General features: G+C 36.8%; 1 protein-coding gene across 1 annotated transcript in view; it reads right to left on the reverse strand.

The window, feature by feature from the left end:
- The window catches only part of LOC142358674 (WD repeat and HMG-box DNA-binding protein 1-like), a 56,416-nt gene that overhangs the window by 15,268 nt on the left and 23,283 nt on the right, over positions 1 to 17,865 (reverse strand). The window contains exon 4 of the mRNA XM_075410174.1: positions 417 to 705. Within this exon, the coding sequence (XP_075266289.1) occupies positions 417 to 705 (289 nt within the window). The remainder of the gene's footprint in view (positions 1 to 416; positions 706 to 17,865) is intronic.

Below are 17,865 nucleotides of genomic sequence, written 5' to 3' on the forward strand. Positions count from 1 at the left end.
AATGCAACATTAGATGAAAGTTCTACGACTACCCTCAACCTTTTTGTCAACCCGCGATTACCCACAAATGACCGGCGAGTGGGTCATCAATCATGAAGTAAAGGGGTTATAAGTGCTTTTATTAGAGCTAATTTTACCACACCAGATTTACTTTAAATAATGAAATCAATTTCGGAGCAGTTTTCTACTTGCCTTTTAGTAGAGTTAAGCAACTATAACCAGAGTTAAGCATCTACATAAGAATTTAGAATAACCTCATATGGTGAGCGCAGGGGCGGGGGTAGAGAAAAAAAGAGGTCGCTCGGAGGGGCACAAGGCGGCAAAAATGTGAACCAGCAATGCCCAAGAAAACTTCAGAAATTGTAAAATATTCCTTACTATTTAAGAGATGACTACTACATTCTTATATTACTCACCGTGGTCATCGTTCAGATGCATAGAGTGGTGAAAAGTACTATCGTGGAATTCGACAGTGATTGAGGCATTTGAGCTTTCGTCCTCAGCGTCGTCATCAGTTGGCGAGTGCTCCTCTCTCCTAACAATGCCAATCATATTCCACTTCATGTACCTGGTGCCAAGGGACACTGGCGAACACGAGGGCTGGAAAGGTGTCTGGTAACTGATGATTTCCACTTTGGGTGCAGCTACAACTGTCTGCTGGTTATTAGATGCTCCTCCGCTGCCATAGAAGTTGAAATTATTACTCTAAAAAAAATTAAACATTTGACAACTGGCCATCAATATTCCGTGTGACCACAGCCCAATTGTTAAGAAAAACTGTTTGAACAGATCGTCATGCCTAAATATAGCATTCAGATTGCCGGGAAAAAAAGACGCCGTCGACGCGCTCGATGCACATCAGGATTGAAACAGAAAACGAAAAAGGGAGAGACAAAAATTGACCAAATTTCATTTCAGTTTTTTATTCAGTGTCATTTGGCGCTCAGTTTCAGTTAGATTCCAAAATTACACTTAATTCAGCTTCTAAACTGAAAGCTAATAAGCTTAATTCAAATGTCAGATAGCAAACACTCTTTGATAACCTACTTGCCCAATGACTTAATTATCGGTTTATCCCGTTTCTTTTGATTTTGATCTTTAGATTTTGACAGTATTCAAGACCTTGCGTAAGTCAATGCGTGAAAGAATTTAAAATCCCTTCAGTTGAAACAGTGAGTGAGGTATGTCAGAAGTCAAACGTGAAAATCGTGACATACGTAAAACCAAAAACGATCAAAAGGTAAAGCGAATTGAAACATGGCCGGAAGAATTCCGGAAGCGACTCGAAGCGTCGAAACCACCACCAAAACTGTAACTACAGTCGAAACCATTTTATTTTGTCTTATAACTATTTTTTTACCTCAGCAGCTTTGATGAAAACATTTGGTAAAACAATTTATACCCATAACGAGAAAGATTTGAGAATTGGCATCAATGAAACTAGCTAATATAAAAACAAATAAATTATTCGAGATCATAGAAAAAGATTCATTAATTCAAACCAAATACAAAGTTGACAGAAGACACTCACTGTGGTATCTTGATACTGCAAAATTTCATATTGGTAAAAACATCAGGTAACGTTGAAAATTGGCCAAAACTCTTAGAATAGAAAATATTGACAGGCTACAAAAAAACTGACAGGGCAAAAAATTGTCAAGAAGTAACTAATGATATTTTTCAAAAAAAAAATCAGAGCTCCAAAATTAACTTTGCGACCCAAAAACTATGGGAAAGCATAAGGCAGGCATCAATCTTGGAAATAAAATAGCCTTCCTCAAAAAAAGAAAACTAAAATTAGGCGGATTCAAAAAATTACAAGATTTTCGCCTTTCGTCACAGCAGTTAAGAATTAGGACTGAAGAAAAAAAGATGTATTTCTTTTTTGTTGGAGATAGCAGACCAAATCAATTCAAAATACTGCAAAAATAAATAATATTGAAAAAAAAGATTAACACTAAAAAGCAAAACAAAAATTTTATTAAGAACCTAGCCCCCAGAAAAATCACTTAAACCATATATCAGTCAAAGTTTCAAAAACTTATCACAGCAAAGCATAAGTTGTATATTATATATGAAATCAATTGCAGACCAAAAAAATTAAAAAATTAACAAAATATATGACATTAGATTTTTCAACAATAAAAAATCCAGTGAAAAAACATTCTAAGTCTGAGTTTGCATACTAGGAAAACAATTGCCAAAAAAGCAAAACCAAAAAATTCTTTGTAAATTTGGAAAGTAAAAAATCAAATAGGAAGAAGTAGAAAAACACAAAATTTTACTAAGCAATCATGGCTCAGAAGATTACATATCCCACCTCATGTCTAAATAAAAAAATAGTTGAAACAGTCAAAAGATTTGGAACCATAAAGCTTTGTAAAATTTGTCGCAAAACAAATCGTTAAAACTGCGTTTATGAAACATATACTTCACTGAATTTCTAAGACAACGCCAAAAACTAAACCAAACGCTCAAAACAAAAAATGGAAATCTGTGACAATGCACAAGAGTTTTTAAACTAATTGAAATAAAAATTAACAAAGAATTGAGAAAAAGGACAAAAACCACAAAAATTGGATTAGTATATGCAAAAAAATAGAGAGTAAAATAAGCTATAGAGAAGTGCCTAATGCATAAACTGTCAAGAGGACGTTGTCAAGTATACCTCAAATATCCAAAAAATCAATGAAAAAATCCAAAAATTAAACACGAAATAGAAAAATGTGCGCATATTTGGCACTTAAAACGCATTGTTAGGTTTAACTTTGCGGTAACAATTTCAGGGAGAAACATTTTAATGCAGCATTGCTCAAAAACTATTTTTTACAAAAAAGCCAAATTACAAGCAAAGAAATTCAATCAAATGGATGGAAAAATGGTCAAAAATGGTTATCTATATGCACCATTCTCACAAAAAACACCTTTCAAAGTCGAAAACTCATTCATTGAACGCAGCGCATGTTGAAAAGGCTAACGGCGGCTGTTAAACACAACTACTTACGGTCACTGAAACTTTGGTATGTGATTAGCGGATCAATAAGTGAGCTGCGACTTTTTAGTCTTATTCGTTCCTGTGTAGCCTTGAAAGGCTATCTGGGTTGCATAGATCAAGTTTTGCACATAGGAACAAACTGCCGACCGGAGAATAAATGATCTTAATGAAGTGCAAGTTTTAAAGAACGAGGACCTTCGGAATGCCCATTTTGTCAATGTTATTCCAGCCTTCAAGATGATTCAAATAAACCGCCAAAATTGCAACAAGAACTTTGACTCTTTTTTCCAGTAACTTGAAATTTAGACGTGCTCTTTTAACAAATGTTTTAAAACAATTTTGGCGACCATCCTCCCCGATAAAAAGGCCATAAAACCTTCTGAATTTAATTCAATTGTTTTTTGAAACCAAGAGGTGGCATGAGCACACCCCAGGACTAATATCCAAGACTACGACGTCACCCCAGAGGAAGTTTTTATTGCAGACGAGCCAACCTAAGACGAAGAGTTCTTTTTTTCAAGGGTTTTCAGACGTCACCCGATCCAAAGTGCCTGACAATTTTTGGGTTACAGACGTCACCAAGAGATGATCACCCGAGGTTCCAGACGTCACCTCAGAAGTCCCTTTCCCGGTTAGACGTATAAAAAAATCTGAATTTTTTGCGAAAAAAAACTCAACCACAAAAAAATTGTCCCCAAACGAACTTTTGATGGATAGTTTTGATAACGATATAGCGTTTTTTGCATCGGAAAACTTCAAAAATTTTTTTCTGAATTTCTCGCAAAAAATCTGCATGAAAGTAAACTATTGAACTACTAGTTTAATAGAAAACTTCACTTGCACCGAATATGAATTTTATTTTGGTTGAACTCCTCAAGTAAAATTTTTGCTCAAAAAAAGAAAAAGTCGCAAGTGCTTTTTTGAAGGTCAAAAAAAAAAAACGTTATTCTAAAGTTTTAATGAGAACCTTTTAGTAAATCCAAAAAACCCATTGATTGGGCCCTCTGGATTTGTTAGAAAACAAGCTTGAAAATCAGTTAATTGACTTTGCATTTTAGTGAAGAGGCAACTCAATTTTGACAGAAATTGCTTCTTTGACTCAAAATTCAAAAAACGTTTTCCCAACGTTTTGAATAAAACATTTAGTAGTTCCACTGAAACCTGTTGATTAGGCCCCCTGCGTTTGTTAGAAAACAAGTTTCATTGCTCTTTCGACTTACAAAATTTAAAATGCGATCATCTAACTTTTTTGAAATTTTCAATAGACACCAAAAAACTATTGAATCAACCCCCTCATTTTGTAAGAACACAAGCCTAAAATATAATTGATTGACATTGCAAGTTTGTAAAGAGGCAACTTGAAATTTGCTTCTTAAAAAATTTAAAAAACGTTTTTATAACGTTTATTGGAAATTTCCAGTAGATAACAAAAAAGCGTTCGAAAAGGCCCCTTCTGTTTGTTTGAAAACAAGCTGGAAATTTATCTCATCCCCCTGCAAAACTGCAAAGAAGTAGCAGAAAATTGGCAAAATTGCTTCTCTTTTATATAAAGATCGAAAAATGTTTTTTGTAACGTTTTTTCTAACGTCATCAGGTTTCAAAATCTATTTAATAATTCTCCTCAGTTCATTACAAAACAAGCTGAGAAATTTCATGAACATTCCGCAAAACCATAAAGAACAGACAAAACTTCCTGAAATGCTTCTCAAAAAACCTACAAATGGGTTTGTGTTTTCTTTGATCTTAATTGCATACTGCTAGCCGCGAGCCTACTTAATGGGGTAGCATGTATTCCTAAGAAAATCCGACATTTTCACCTATTTTGTTTTCATTTTATGCATACTACTAGCCGGGCGCCAAGTTAATGGGGTATTATACACTGAAAACACCTTCAGGAAAAATAAAAAAAGACAAGAACTTTTCTTTCTCAAAAGCAAGGAAATCAAAAGCTCTGGAATAATTCCCAACTCAAAATCGCTCATGCACATAATCCCTTTAACTTGGAAAACTCAAGCGTCTCTTCTCTTTGTGCGCAGTTTCAGAAGTTGCCGAAAGAGGTCCTTTTTCCCCCTTTGGTCTCAGCAGTAACCAAATGAAGGAGTGTGTTTCATTTAGGTCGCAGTAGTCCCCAAAGTAAAGATGAGCAATTCATAGGTGGCAGATGACATCCAAAAACAAATAGAAGCAGTTTAATGGTAGCAGTTGTCCTTAACTTAATAAGAATTGCAAAAAATAATTTCTTGGAAAAGATCTTCAAAGTAGACCAGCGTTTAAGCAACCAGTCTTCTCCGCTTTTCTGTAGCTCACGTTGACTGGTCGCAACGCATTTTAAAATCTAAATAATAACTTGTTTTGCAGAAGTGTCAATTTAGATTTAGATTGTTTGGTTTTTAGGTTTCATTTGTTTGTAAGTCTCCGCACACACAAAAAACAGTTCAGGAAGATTTTCTGGTACCTTGATTGTGATTAAAGGAGAGCTAAACTTGCAGAAAAATCGCTCAAAATCAAATACGTAAAAACAAATTGAAAGCAATTATTTGGTCCTGTTCAACAAATCAACGGTACACTCGCGCAGACGCTCCGTTTTTCCTTCTTTAAAGCAAACTTTTGGCTAGATTTAGCACGACAAAAAACACAATTAGGACTCTTGTTTTAGTAAAAAGTTGCGTCGCTTTTTCTGAACGAAAAAAGCTAGACTGATTAGCCTACATACACAAAGGTTTTTTTAATTTACCAAAAAAAGCTGCTCCATAAATTTTGAGCGTTTTCTACCTTTACTTTACATAATAAAGAACAATTGCAAGTCTACTGCAACCTTTTCATCAAGATGACAAAAGAAAACAGCCAGAAGTTACAATAAGCGTTCAAAATGGCTGAGCTCAACAAGAAAAATCAGCTCGATCTCCTACAGACATCCGTTGAGCAGAGAAAAAGCTTCCGCACTCTTTCTTTATTGATCAACAAAATCAAAGAGAGTGTTGAAGAGCTGAAGACAAACCTCGATGGCATCATGATGGAAAAAGTAAGCCTCTAGTAGCATAAACTCAGCCATGAAACGTCACGCGAATTTGATCTCTCGTCAGATGTTGGAATTAGAAGTAAACAGTCTCGACGATGATGGTCAATTGAGCCTATCATCAACTCGAGTACGCGATGACATCAGCTGCGTCTCACAGTCATCACAAAGACAACTCGAGTCGCAGCGATTGACACCGGTTTACCAAAAATCAGAAGAAAACAACATGGCAGTAAAGAATCCTGCCAGCGATGTCTCCCCTCCAGTGCCCCCAAGACCGGCGAAACTATCGTTTTTCCTTCCGCAAGAAAACAAACCCAACCTCCTCTCAAAAATTCTCCAGAGCAAAACACAATTTGCTCAGGATACTGGGGAAAAGACTGAAGAATCAGTAAAAAATTTAACGATAGTTGAACACATAAATCAATCAATGTCGTTTTTAGCAGCCCCAACACCAGCATCAACCCTATTATCCAGAGCAAACATTTATTTTCTTTGATCTTAATTGCATACTGCTAGCCGCGAGCCTACTTAATGGGGTAGCATGTATTCCTAAGAAAATCCGACATTTACACCTATTTTGTTTTCATTTTATGCATACTACTAGCCGGGCGCCAAGTTAACGGGGTATTATACACTGAAAACACCTTCAGGAAAAATAAAAAAAAAGACAAGAACTTTTCTTTCTCAAAAGCAAGGAAATCAAAAGCTCTGGAATAACTCCCAACTCAAAATCGCTCATGCACATAATCCCTTTAAGTTGGAAAACTCAAGCGTCTCTTCTCTTTGTGCGCAGTTTCAGAAGTTACCGAAAGAGGTCCTTTTTCCCCCTTTGGTCTCAATAGTAACCAATTGAAGGAGTGTGTTTCATTTGGTGCGTCTCACAGTCATCACAAAGACAACTCGTGTGTGTGCGTCTCACAGTCACCACAAAGACAACTCGAGTCGCAGCGATTGACACCGGTTTACCAAAAATCAGAAGAAAACAACATGGCAGTAAAGAATCCTGCCAGCGATGTCTCCCCTCCAGTGCCCCCAAGACCGGCGAAACTATCGTTTTTCCTTCCGCAAGAAAACAAACCCAACCTCCTCTCAAAAATTCTCCAGAGCAAAATACAATTTGCTCAGGATACTGGGGAAAAGACTGAAGAATCAGTAAAAAATTTAACGATAGTTGAACACATAAATCAATCAATGTCGTTTTTAGCAGCCCCAACACCAGCATCAACCCTATTATCCAGAGCAAACATTTAGGACAGATTTGTCTTGAGTAATCCTCAATCCTCACAACACAACGTTGTTCTCAGAGATCGAAAAAACATTTTCAACCAGTTTGCTTCAATACAACAACCGTCCATTCCTAAGAAATAAACTGCGTCTTTATTTCCTGTTGAATCTAATAATAATCAGCGGGAATTGATTCACTCATCAATAGGAGAATTGCCCCAGTTCCCTAATTCAAAGTTGATCACATCGCAACACCCAATAATTCATTGAATATAACAACAAGTGACGCAGTTAGACCGAAAGATTTATCCTTTATTCACTGAAATAGCAAAACAGACGGTGTGCATGGTTTTGCAATTTCATTTTCAAAACACACTTCAAGATAACAGCTCAGCTGACAAAAACAAAACAAACCAAACTTCAAATGCATTCAGAGAAAATGAGCAAACGCTTCAAACTCAATCTCATACTGAAAAAGGAAGAAAAAAAACGACAAAAATCACCGTTCCCAATCCACATCTTTTTGACAATAAGCAGTTTGCAACTGCCCCAAAAAGCTTCAAACAACACTTTGATAATTTTTCAAACCAATCAAGACCAGAATAGCCAGATTGGTCCCATAAATGTCCTTTCCTACGGTAGTGCAATGAAACAATTCTCAACAAAATCGAAACGAACAATATCCAAATGCAGTTTAATTCAAACAAGAACGAAACGATACGAATTTTGTCGCATCCAATACAGCATTGATCAATACTAGTACAACGCTCGTTAGTTGTACACCATCACAGGCACTTCATTTTCCACCTACTCCGGAAAAACAATTTAAAAAATACCAAACGGCCATTTTTCCTGCGATTGCTCAACAAGTTAGCCAACTAAACGTTTCGGGAAACTCGAATCAGTTTACAAATTGGCCATGTCACGGCAGCCACCAGTTTCAGCCACGAACTGAAATACAAACAGAAAGAATCCCGTTTGACCACCATTTCAATTTACAAACCACAAATAAGACTTCCACTAAACTTCCACCTATAACAATTCCAAATTTTGATGGAAACCAACTGAAATACCATGAGTGGATAAACAATTTTTTCAACATTGTCCACAATAATATCAGTCTTACAGATACACACCGTATAACATATCTGCAAAGCTCAGTCGTAGGAAAAGCCAATAAAAATTCAAGCTTAATCGTGTGACCCTGCTTACTACCCGATTGCATTGAAAGAGCTTATGAATCAATTTGGGGACCCTAGCATTGTTGTAAAAGCTTTCATCAATCAATTGGAAGCCTGTCGCCCGAACAATGATTTAAAACAGAATTTTGTATCTTTTGCTTCTTTTCTGAAACGGTTAACGCAAGCTTTCGATTATTTAGGTTTCAAAGCTGATTTGTCAAGCTCAGCATTGATGAAAAAGGCAAAAGAAAAAATTCTACACAGTATTCTGATTAAATGGAAGGAGTATACTATCACATCAATTGGTAATCAGCCATTACTCTGATTTGTCTTGAGTAATCCTCAATCCCCAGAACACAACATTCTTCTCAGAGATCAAGAAAACAATTTCAACCAGTTTGCTTCAATACAACAACCGTCCATTCCTAAGAAATAAACTGCGTCTTTCTTTCCTGTTGAATCTGATAATAATCAGCGGGAATTGATTCACTCATCAATAGGAGAATTGCCCCAGTTCCCTAATTCAAAGTTGATCACATCGCAACACTCAATTCTTCATTGAATATAACAACAAGTGCCGCAGTTAGACCGAAAGATTTATCCTTTATTCACTGAAATAGCAAAACAGAAGGTCAAAGTATGCAAGGTTTTGCAATTTGATTTTCAAAACACACTTCAAGATAACAGCTCAGCTGACAAAAACAAAACAAACCAAACTTCAAATGCATTCAGAGAAAATGAGCAAACGCTTCAAACTCAATCTCATTCTGAAAAAGGAAAAAAACGACAAAAATCACCGTTCCCAATCCACATCTTTTTGAAAAATATAGTCACCTTCCTGTGCAAATTGACAAAAACCAGTTTGCAACTGCCCAAAAAGCTTCAAACAACACTTTGATAATTTTTCAAACCAATCAAGACCAGAATAGCCAGATTGGTCCCATAAATGTACTTTCCTACGGTAGTGCAATGAAACAATTCTCAACAAAATCGAAACGAACAATATCCAAATGCAGTTCAATTCAAACAAGAACGAAACGATAGGAATTTTTTCGCATCCAATACAGCATTGATCAATACTAGTACAACCCTCGTTAGTTGTACACCATCATAGGCACTTCATTTTCCACCTACTCCGGAAAAACAATTTACAAATTACCAAACGGCCATTTTTCCTGCGATTGCTCAACAAGTTAGCCAACTAAACGTTTCGGGAAACTCGAATCAGTTTCCAAATTGGCCATGTCACGGCAGCCACCCGTTTCAGCCACGAACTGAAATACAAACAGAAAGAATCCCGTTTGACCACCATTTCAATTTACAAACCACAAAAAAGACTTCCATTAAACTTCCACCTATAACAATTCCAAATTTCGATGGAAACCAACTGAAATATCATGAGTGGATAAACAATTTTTTCAACATTGTCCACAATAATATCAGTCTTACAGATACACACCGTATAACATACCTGCAAAGCTAGGTCGTAGGAAAAGCCAAGGAAAAAATTAAAGCTTAATCGTGTGACCCTGCTTACTACCCGATTGCATTGAAAGAGCTTATGAATAAATTTGGGGACCCTAGCATTGTTGTAAAAGCTTTCATCAATCAATTGGAAGCCTGTCGCCCGAACAATGATTTAAAACAGAATTTTGTATCTTTTGCTTCTTTTCTGAAACGGTTAATGCAAGCTTTCGATTATTTAGGTTTCAAAGCTGACATGCGAAGCTCAACATCGATGAAAAAGGCAAAAGAAAAAATTCTACGCAATATTCTGATTAATGGGACGGAGTATACAATCACATCAATTGGTAATCAGCCATTACTCTCTGATTTGTCTTGAGTAATCCTCAATCCCCAGAACACAACGTTGTTCTCAGAGATCGCGAAAAAATTTTCAACCAGTTTGCTTCAATACAACAACCGTCCATTCCTAAGAAATAAACTGGGTCTTCATTTCCTGTTGAATCTAATAAAAATCAGCGGGAATTGATTCACTCATCAATAGGAGAATTGCCCCAATTCCAAAATTCAAAGTTGATCACATCGCAACACCCAATACTTCATTGAATATAACAACAAGTGCCGCAGTTAGACCGAAAGATTTATCCTTTATTCACTGAAATAGCAAAACAGAAGGTCAAAGTATGCAAGGTTTTGCAATTTGATTTTCAAAACACACTTCAAGATAACAGCTCAGCTGACAAAAACAAAACAAACCAAACTTCAAATGCATTCAGAGAAAATGAGCAAACGCTTCAAATTCAATCTCATTCTGAAAAAATAAAAAAACGACAAAAATCACCTTTCCCAATCCACATCTTTTTGAAAACTATAGTCACCTTCCTGTGCAAATTGACAAAAACCAGTTTGCAACTGCCCATAAAGCTTCAAACAACACTTTGATAACTTTTCAAACCAATCAAGACCAGAATAGCCAGATCGGTCCCATAATTGTACTTTCCTACGGTAGTGCAATGAAACAATTCTCAACAAAATCAAAACGAACAATATCCAAATGCAGTTCAATTCAAACAAGAACGAAACGATAGGAATTTTTTCGCATCCAATACAGCATTGATCAATACTAGTACAACCCTCGTTAGTTGTACACCATGACAGGCACTTCATTTTCCACCTTCTCCGGAAAAACAATTTACAAATTACCAAACGGCCATTTTTCCTGCGATTGCTCAACAAGTTACCCAACTAAACGTTTCGGGAAACTCGAATCAGTTTCCAAATTGGCCATGTCACGGCAGCCACCAGTTTCAGCCACGAACTGAAATACAAACAGAAAGAATCCCGTTTGACCACCATTTCAATTTACAAACCACAAATAAGACTTCCATTAAACTTCCACCTATAACAATTCCAAATTTCGATGGAAACCAACTGAAATACCATGAAGATAAACTATTTTTTCAACATTGTCCACAATAATATCAGTCTTACAGATACACACCGTATAACAAACCTGCAAAGCTCGGTCGTAGGAAAAGCCAAGGAAAAAATTCAAGCTTAATCGCGTGACCCTGCTTACTACCCGATTGCATTGAAAGAGCTTATGAATCACTTTGGGGACCCTAGCATTGTTGTAAAAGCTTTCATCAATCAATTGGAAGCCTGTCGCTCGAACCATGATTTAAAACAGAATTTTTATCTTTTGCTTCTTTTCTTAAACGGTTAATGCTAGCTTTCGATTATTTAGGTTTCAAAGCTGACTTGCGAAGCTCAAAATCGATGAAAAAGGCAAAAGAAAAAATTCTACACAATATTCTGATTAAACGGACGGAGTATACAATCACATCAATTGGTAATCAGCCATACTCTCTGATTTGTCTTGAGTAATCCTCAATCCCCAGAACACAACGTTGTTCTCAGAGATCGAGAAAAAAATTTCAATCAGTTTGCTTCAATACAACAACCGTCCATTCCTAAGAAATAAACTGCGTCTTTATTTCCTGTTGAGTCTAATAATAATCAGCGGGAATTGATTCACTCGTCAAAAGGAGAATTGCCCCAGTTCCCTAATTCAAAGTTGATCACATCGCAACACCCAATACTTCATTGAAAATAACAACAAGTGCCGCAGTTAGAACGAAAGATTTATCCTTTATTCATTGAAATAACAAAACAGAAGGTCAAAGTATGCAAGGTTTTGCAATTTGATTTTCAAAACACACTTCAAGATAACAGCTCAGCTGACACAAACAAAACAAACCAAACTTCAAATGCATTCAGAGAAAATGAGCAAACGCTTCAAACTTAATCTCATTCTGAAAAAGGAAAAAAACGACAAAAATCACCGTTCCCAATCCACATCTTTTTGAAAACTATAGTCACCTTCCTGTGCAAATTGACAATAACCAGTTTGCAACTGCCCAAAAAACTTCAAACAACACTTTGATAATTTTTCAAACCAATCAAGACCAGAATAGCCAGATTGGTCCCATAAATGTCCTTTCCTACGGTAGTGCAATGAAACAATTCTCAACAAAATCGAAACGAACAATATCCAAATGCAGTTCAATTCAAACAAGAACGAAACGATAGGAATTTTTTCGCATCCAATACAGCATTGATCAATACTAGTACAACCCTCGTTAGTTGTACACCATCACAGGCACTTCATTTTCCACCTACTCCGGAAAAACAATTTACAAATTACCAAACGGCCATTTTTCCTGCGATTGCTCAACAAGTTAGCCAACTAAACTTTTCGGGAAACTCGAGTCAGTTTCCAAACTGGCCATGTCACGGCAGCAGCCAGTTTCAGCCACGAACTGAAATACAAACAGAAAGAATCCCGTTTGACCACCATTTCAATTTACAAACCACAAATAAGACTTCTATTAAACTTCCACCTATAACAATTCCAAATTGCGATGGAAACCAACTGAAAAACCATGAGTGGATAAACAATTTTTTCAACATTGTCCACAATAATATCAGTCTTACAGATACACACCGTATAACATACCTGCAAAGCTCGGTCGTAGGAAAAGCCAAGGAAAATATTCAAGCTTAATCGTGTGACCCTGCTTACTACCCGATTGCATTGAAAGAGCTTATGAATCACTTTGGGGACCCTAGCATTGTTGTAAAAGCTTTCATCAATCAATTGGAAGCCTGTCGCTCGAACCATGATTTAAAACAGAATTTTTATCTTTTGCTTCTTTTCTTAAACGGTTAACGCAAGCTTTCGAATATTTAGGTTTCAAAGCTGACTTGCGAAGCTCAACATCGATGAAAAAGGCAAGAGAAAAAATTCTACACAGTATTCTGATTAAATGGACGGAGTATACTATCACATCAATTGGTAATCAGCCATTACTCTGATTTGTCTTGAGTAATCATCAATCCCCAGAACACAACGTTCTTCTCAGAGATCAAGAAAACAATTTCAACCAGTTTGCTTCAATACAACAACAGTCCATTCCTAAGAAACAAACTGCGTCTTTATTTCCTGTTGAATCTAATAATAATCAGCGGGAATTGATTCACTCATCAATAGGAGAATTGCCTCAGTTCCCTAATTCAAAGTTGATCACATCGCAACACCCAATACTTCATTGAAAATAACAACAAGTGCCGCAGTTAGAACGAAAGATTTATCCTTTATTCATTGAAATAGCAAAACAGAAGGTCAAAGTATGCAAGGTTTTGCAATTTGATTTTCAAAACACTTCAAGATAACAGCTCAGCTGACAAAAACAAAACAAACCACACTTCAAATGCATTCAGAGAAAATGAGCAAACGCTTCAAACTCAATCTCATTCTGAAAAAGGAAGAAATAAAACGACAAAAATCACCGTTTCCAATCCACATCTTTTTGAAAACTATAGTCACCTTCCTGTGCAAATTGACAATAACCAGTTTGCAACTGCCCAAAAAGCTTCAAACAACACTTTGACAATTTTCAAACCAATCAAGACCAGAATAGCCAGATTGGTCCCATAAATGTCCTTTCCTACGGTAGTGCAATGAAACAATTCTCAACAAAATCGAAACGAACAATATCCAACTGCAGTTCAATTGAAACAAGAACGAAACGATAAGAATTTTTTCGCATCCAATACAGCGTTGATCAAAACTAGTACAACCCTCGTTAGTTGTACACTTTCACAGTCACTTCAATTTCCACCTACTCGGGAAAAACAATTTACAAATTACCAAACGGCCATTTTTCCTCGGGAAGCTCGAATCAGTTAACAAATTGTCCATGTCACGGCAGCCACCAGTTTCAGCCACGAACTGAAAAACAAACAGAAAGAATCCCGTTTGACCACCATTTCAATTTACAAGCCACAAATAAGACTTCCATTAAACTTCCACCGATAACAATTCCAAATTTCGATGGAAACCAACTGAAATACCATGAGTGGATAAACAATTTTTTCAACATTGTCCACAATAATATTAGTCTTACAGATACACACCGTATAACATACCTCCAACACTCGGTCGTAGGAAAAGCCAAGGAAAAAAATCAAGCTTAATCGTGTGATTCTGCTTACCCGATTGCATTGAAAGAGCTTATGAATCACTTAGGGGACCCTAGCATTGTTGTAAATGCTTTCATCAATCAATCGGAAGCCTGGCGCCCGAACAAGGATTTAAAACAGAATTTTGTATCTTTTGCTTCTTTTCTCAAACGGTTAATGCAAGCTTTCGATTATTTAGGTTTCAAAGCTGACTTGCGAAGCTCAACATTGATGAAAAACGCAAAAGAAAAAATTCTACACAATATTCTGATTAAATGGACGGAGTATACAATCACATCAACTGGTAATCAGCCATTACCCTCTGAATTCCAAAAATGGCTTGAAGTACAGGCCCAAGTATGCGACAAAAACAACAGAGAAAATGTTCATAAACCGTTTAACAGTTTCAACACTATCGGTCAAAACAATAATAATATAAGCAGAAATAAAACAACACTGATAACAGGAACAGCAATGTTATGAATCAGTTCTCTAATAGTTCAACAAACAATTGGAAACAGAATTCATTGCACTCAAGTCGCCCTGCAAACCAGCATTGTCAACCTTCTTTTCCTCCGCGTGAAGATACTGATCAATCAAACAAGTCTTGCGAGAAATGCAAAGGAAGCCGCATACTTGCTACGTGGCCTGAATATAAGAAGTGTTCGCAACTGCCCAAAAAGCTTCAAACAACACTTTGACAATTTTTCAATCCAATAAAGACCAGAATAGCCAGATTGGTCCCCTAAATGTCCTTTCCTATGGTAGTGCAATGAAACAATTCTCAACAAAATCGAAACGAACAATATCCAACTGCAGTTCAATTGAAACAAGAACGAAACGATAGGAATTTTTTCGCATCCAATACAGCGTTGATCAATACTAGTACAACCCTCGTTAGTTGTACACTTTCACAGGCACTTCATTTTCCAACTACTCCGGAAAAACAATTTACAAATTACCAAACGGCCATTTTTCCTCGGGAAACTCGAATCAGTTTACAAATTGGCCATGTCACGGCAGCCACCAGTTTCAGCCACGAACTGAAAAACAAACAGAAAGAATCCCGTTTGACCACCATTTCAATTTACAAGCCACAAATAAGACTTCCATTAAACTTCCACCGATAACAATTCCAAATTTCGATGGGAACCAACTGAAATACCATGAGTGGATAAACAATTTTTTGAACATTGTCCACAATAATATTAGTCTTACAGATACACACCGTATAACATACCTCCAACACTCGGTCGTAGGAAAAGCCAAGGAAAAAATTCAAGCTTAATCGTGTGATTCTGCTTACCCGATTGCATTGAAAGAGCTTATGAATCACTTTGGGGACCCTAGCACTGTTGTAAATGCTTTCATCAATCAATCGGAAGCCTGGCGCCCGAACAATGATTTAAAACAGAATTTTGTATCTTTTGCTTCTTTTCTCAAACGGTTAATGCAAGCTTTCGATTATTTAGGTTTCAAAGCTGACTTGCGAAGCTCAACATTGATGAAAAACGCAAAAGAAAAAATTCTACACAATATTCTGATTAAATGGACGGAGTATACAATCACATCAACTGGTAATCAGCCATTACCCTCTGAATTCCAAAAATGGCTTGAAGTACAGGCCCAAGTATGCGACAAAAACAACAGAGAAAATGTTCATAAACCGTTTAACAGTTTCAACACTATCGGTCAAAACAATAATAATATAAGCAGAAATAAAACAACACTGATAACAGGAACAGCAATGTTATGAATCAGTTCTCTAATAGTTCAACAAACAATTGGAAACAGAATTCATTGCACTCAAGTCGCCCTGCAAACCAGCATTGTCAACCTTCTTTTCCTCCGCGTGAAGATACTGATCAATCAAACAAGTCTTGCGAGAAATGCAAAGGAAGCCGCATACTTGCTACGTGGCCTGAATATAAGAAGTGTTCGCAACTGCCCAAAAAGCTTCAAACAACACTTTGACAATTTTTCAATCCAATAAAGACCAGAATAGCCAGATTGGTCCCCTAAATGTCCTTTCCTATGGTAGTGCAATGAAACAATTCTCAACAAAATCGAAACGAACAATATCCAACTGCAGTTCAATTGAAACAAGAACGAAACGATAGGAATTTTTTCGCATCCAATACAGCGTTGATCAATACTAGTACAACCCTCGTTAGTTGTACACTTTCACAGGCACTTCATTTTCCAACTACTCCGGAAAAACAATTTACAAATTACCAAACGGCCATTTTTCCTCGGGAAACTCGAATCAGTTTACAAATTGGCCATGTCACGGCAGCCACCAGTTTCAGCCACGAACTGAAAAACAAACAGAAAGAATCCCGTTTGACCACCATTTCAATTTACAAGCCACAAATAAGACTTCCATTAAACTTCCACCGATAACAATTCCAAATTTCGATGGAAACCAACTGAAATACCATGAGTGGATAAACAATTTTTTGAACATTGTCCACAATAATATTAGTCTTACAGATACACACCGTATAACATACCTCCAACACTCGGTCGTAGGAAAAGCCAAGGAAAAAATTCAAGCTTAATCGTGTGATTCTGCTTACCCGATTGCATTGAAAGAGCTCATGAATCACTTTGGGGACCCTAGCACTGTTGTAAATGCTTTCATCAATCAATCGGAAGCCTGGCGCCCGAACAATGATTTAAAACAGAATTTTGTATCTTTTGCTTCTTTTCTCAAACGGTTAATGCAAGCTTTCGATTATTTAGGTTTCAAAGCTGACTTGCGAAGCTCAACATTGATGAAAAACGCAAAAGAAAAAATTCTACACAATATTCTGATTAAATGGACGGAGTATACAATCACATCAACTGGTAATCAGCCATTACCCTCTGAATTCCAAAAATGGCTTGAAGTACAGGCCCAAGTATGCGACAAAAACAACAGAGAAAATGTTCATAAACCGCTTAATAGTTTCAACACTTTCGGTCAAAACAATAATGACATAAGCAGAAATAAAACAACACTGATAAAAGGAACAGCAATGTTATGAATCAGTTCTCTAACAATTCAACAAACAATTGGAAACAGAATTCATTGCACTCAAGTCGCCCTGCAAAGCAGCATTGTCGACCGTCCTTTCCTCCGCGTGAAGATACTGATCAATCAAACAAGTCTTGCGAGAAATGCAAAGGAAGCCGCATACTTGCTACGTGGCCTGAATATAAGAAGTGTTCGCCAGAACAAAGGTATGAAAGTGTAAGGAAGAACAATCTTGGCCCGAACTGTTGAAGCAACAAACATATTGAGCAGTCCGGTCCAACAAAACGATGCCAAACAAAGGATTTCACACAACTTTGCATAACCCTTCTGAACAAGTTAAGCGGCCCTCCGCTGCTTTCTTTACAAGCAATCCCAATCAGCCGACACAAAATCTAACAAGCCACCAAACACAGCCATCTTTCCAACAACAAAATCAAAA

Source organism: Convolutriloba macropyga, chromosome 2 (genome assembly GCF_964194025.1).
Source record: "Convolutriloba macropyga chromosome 2, txConMacr16.3, whole genome shotgun sequence".
Taxonomy (NCBI): Eukaryota; Metazoa; Xenacoelomorpha; order Acoela; family Convolutidae; genus Convolutriloba; species Convolutriloba macropyga.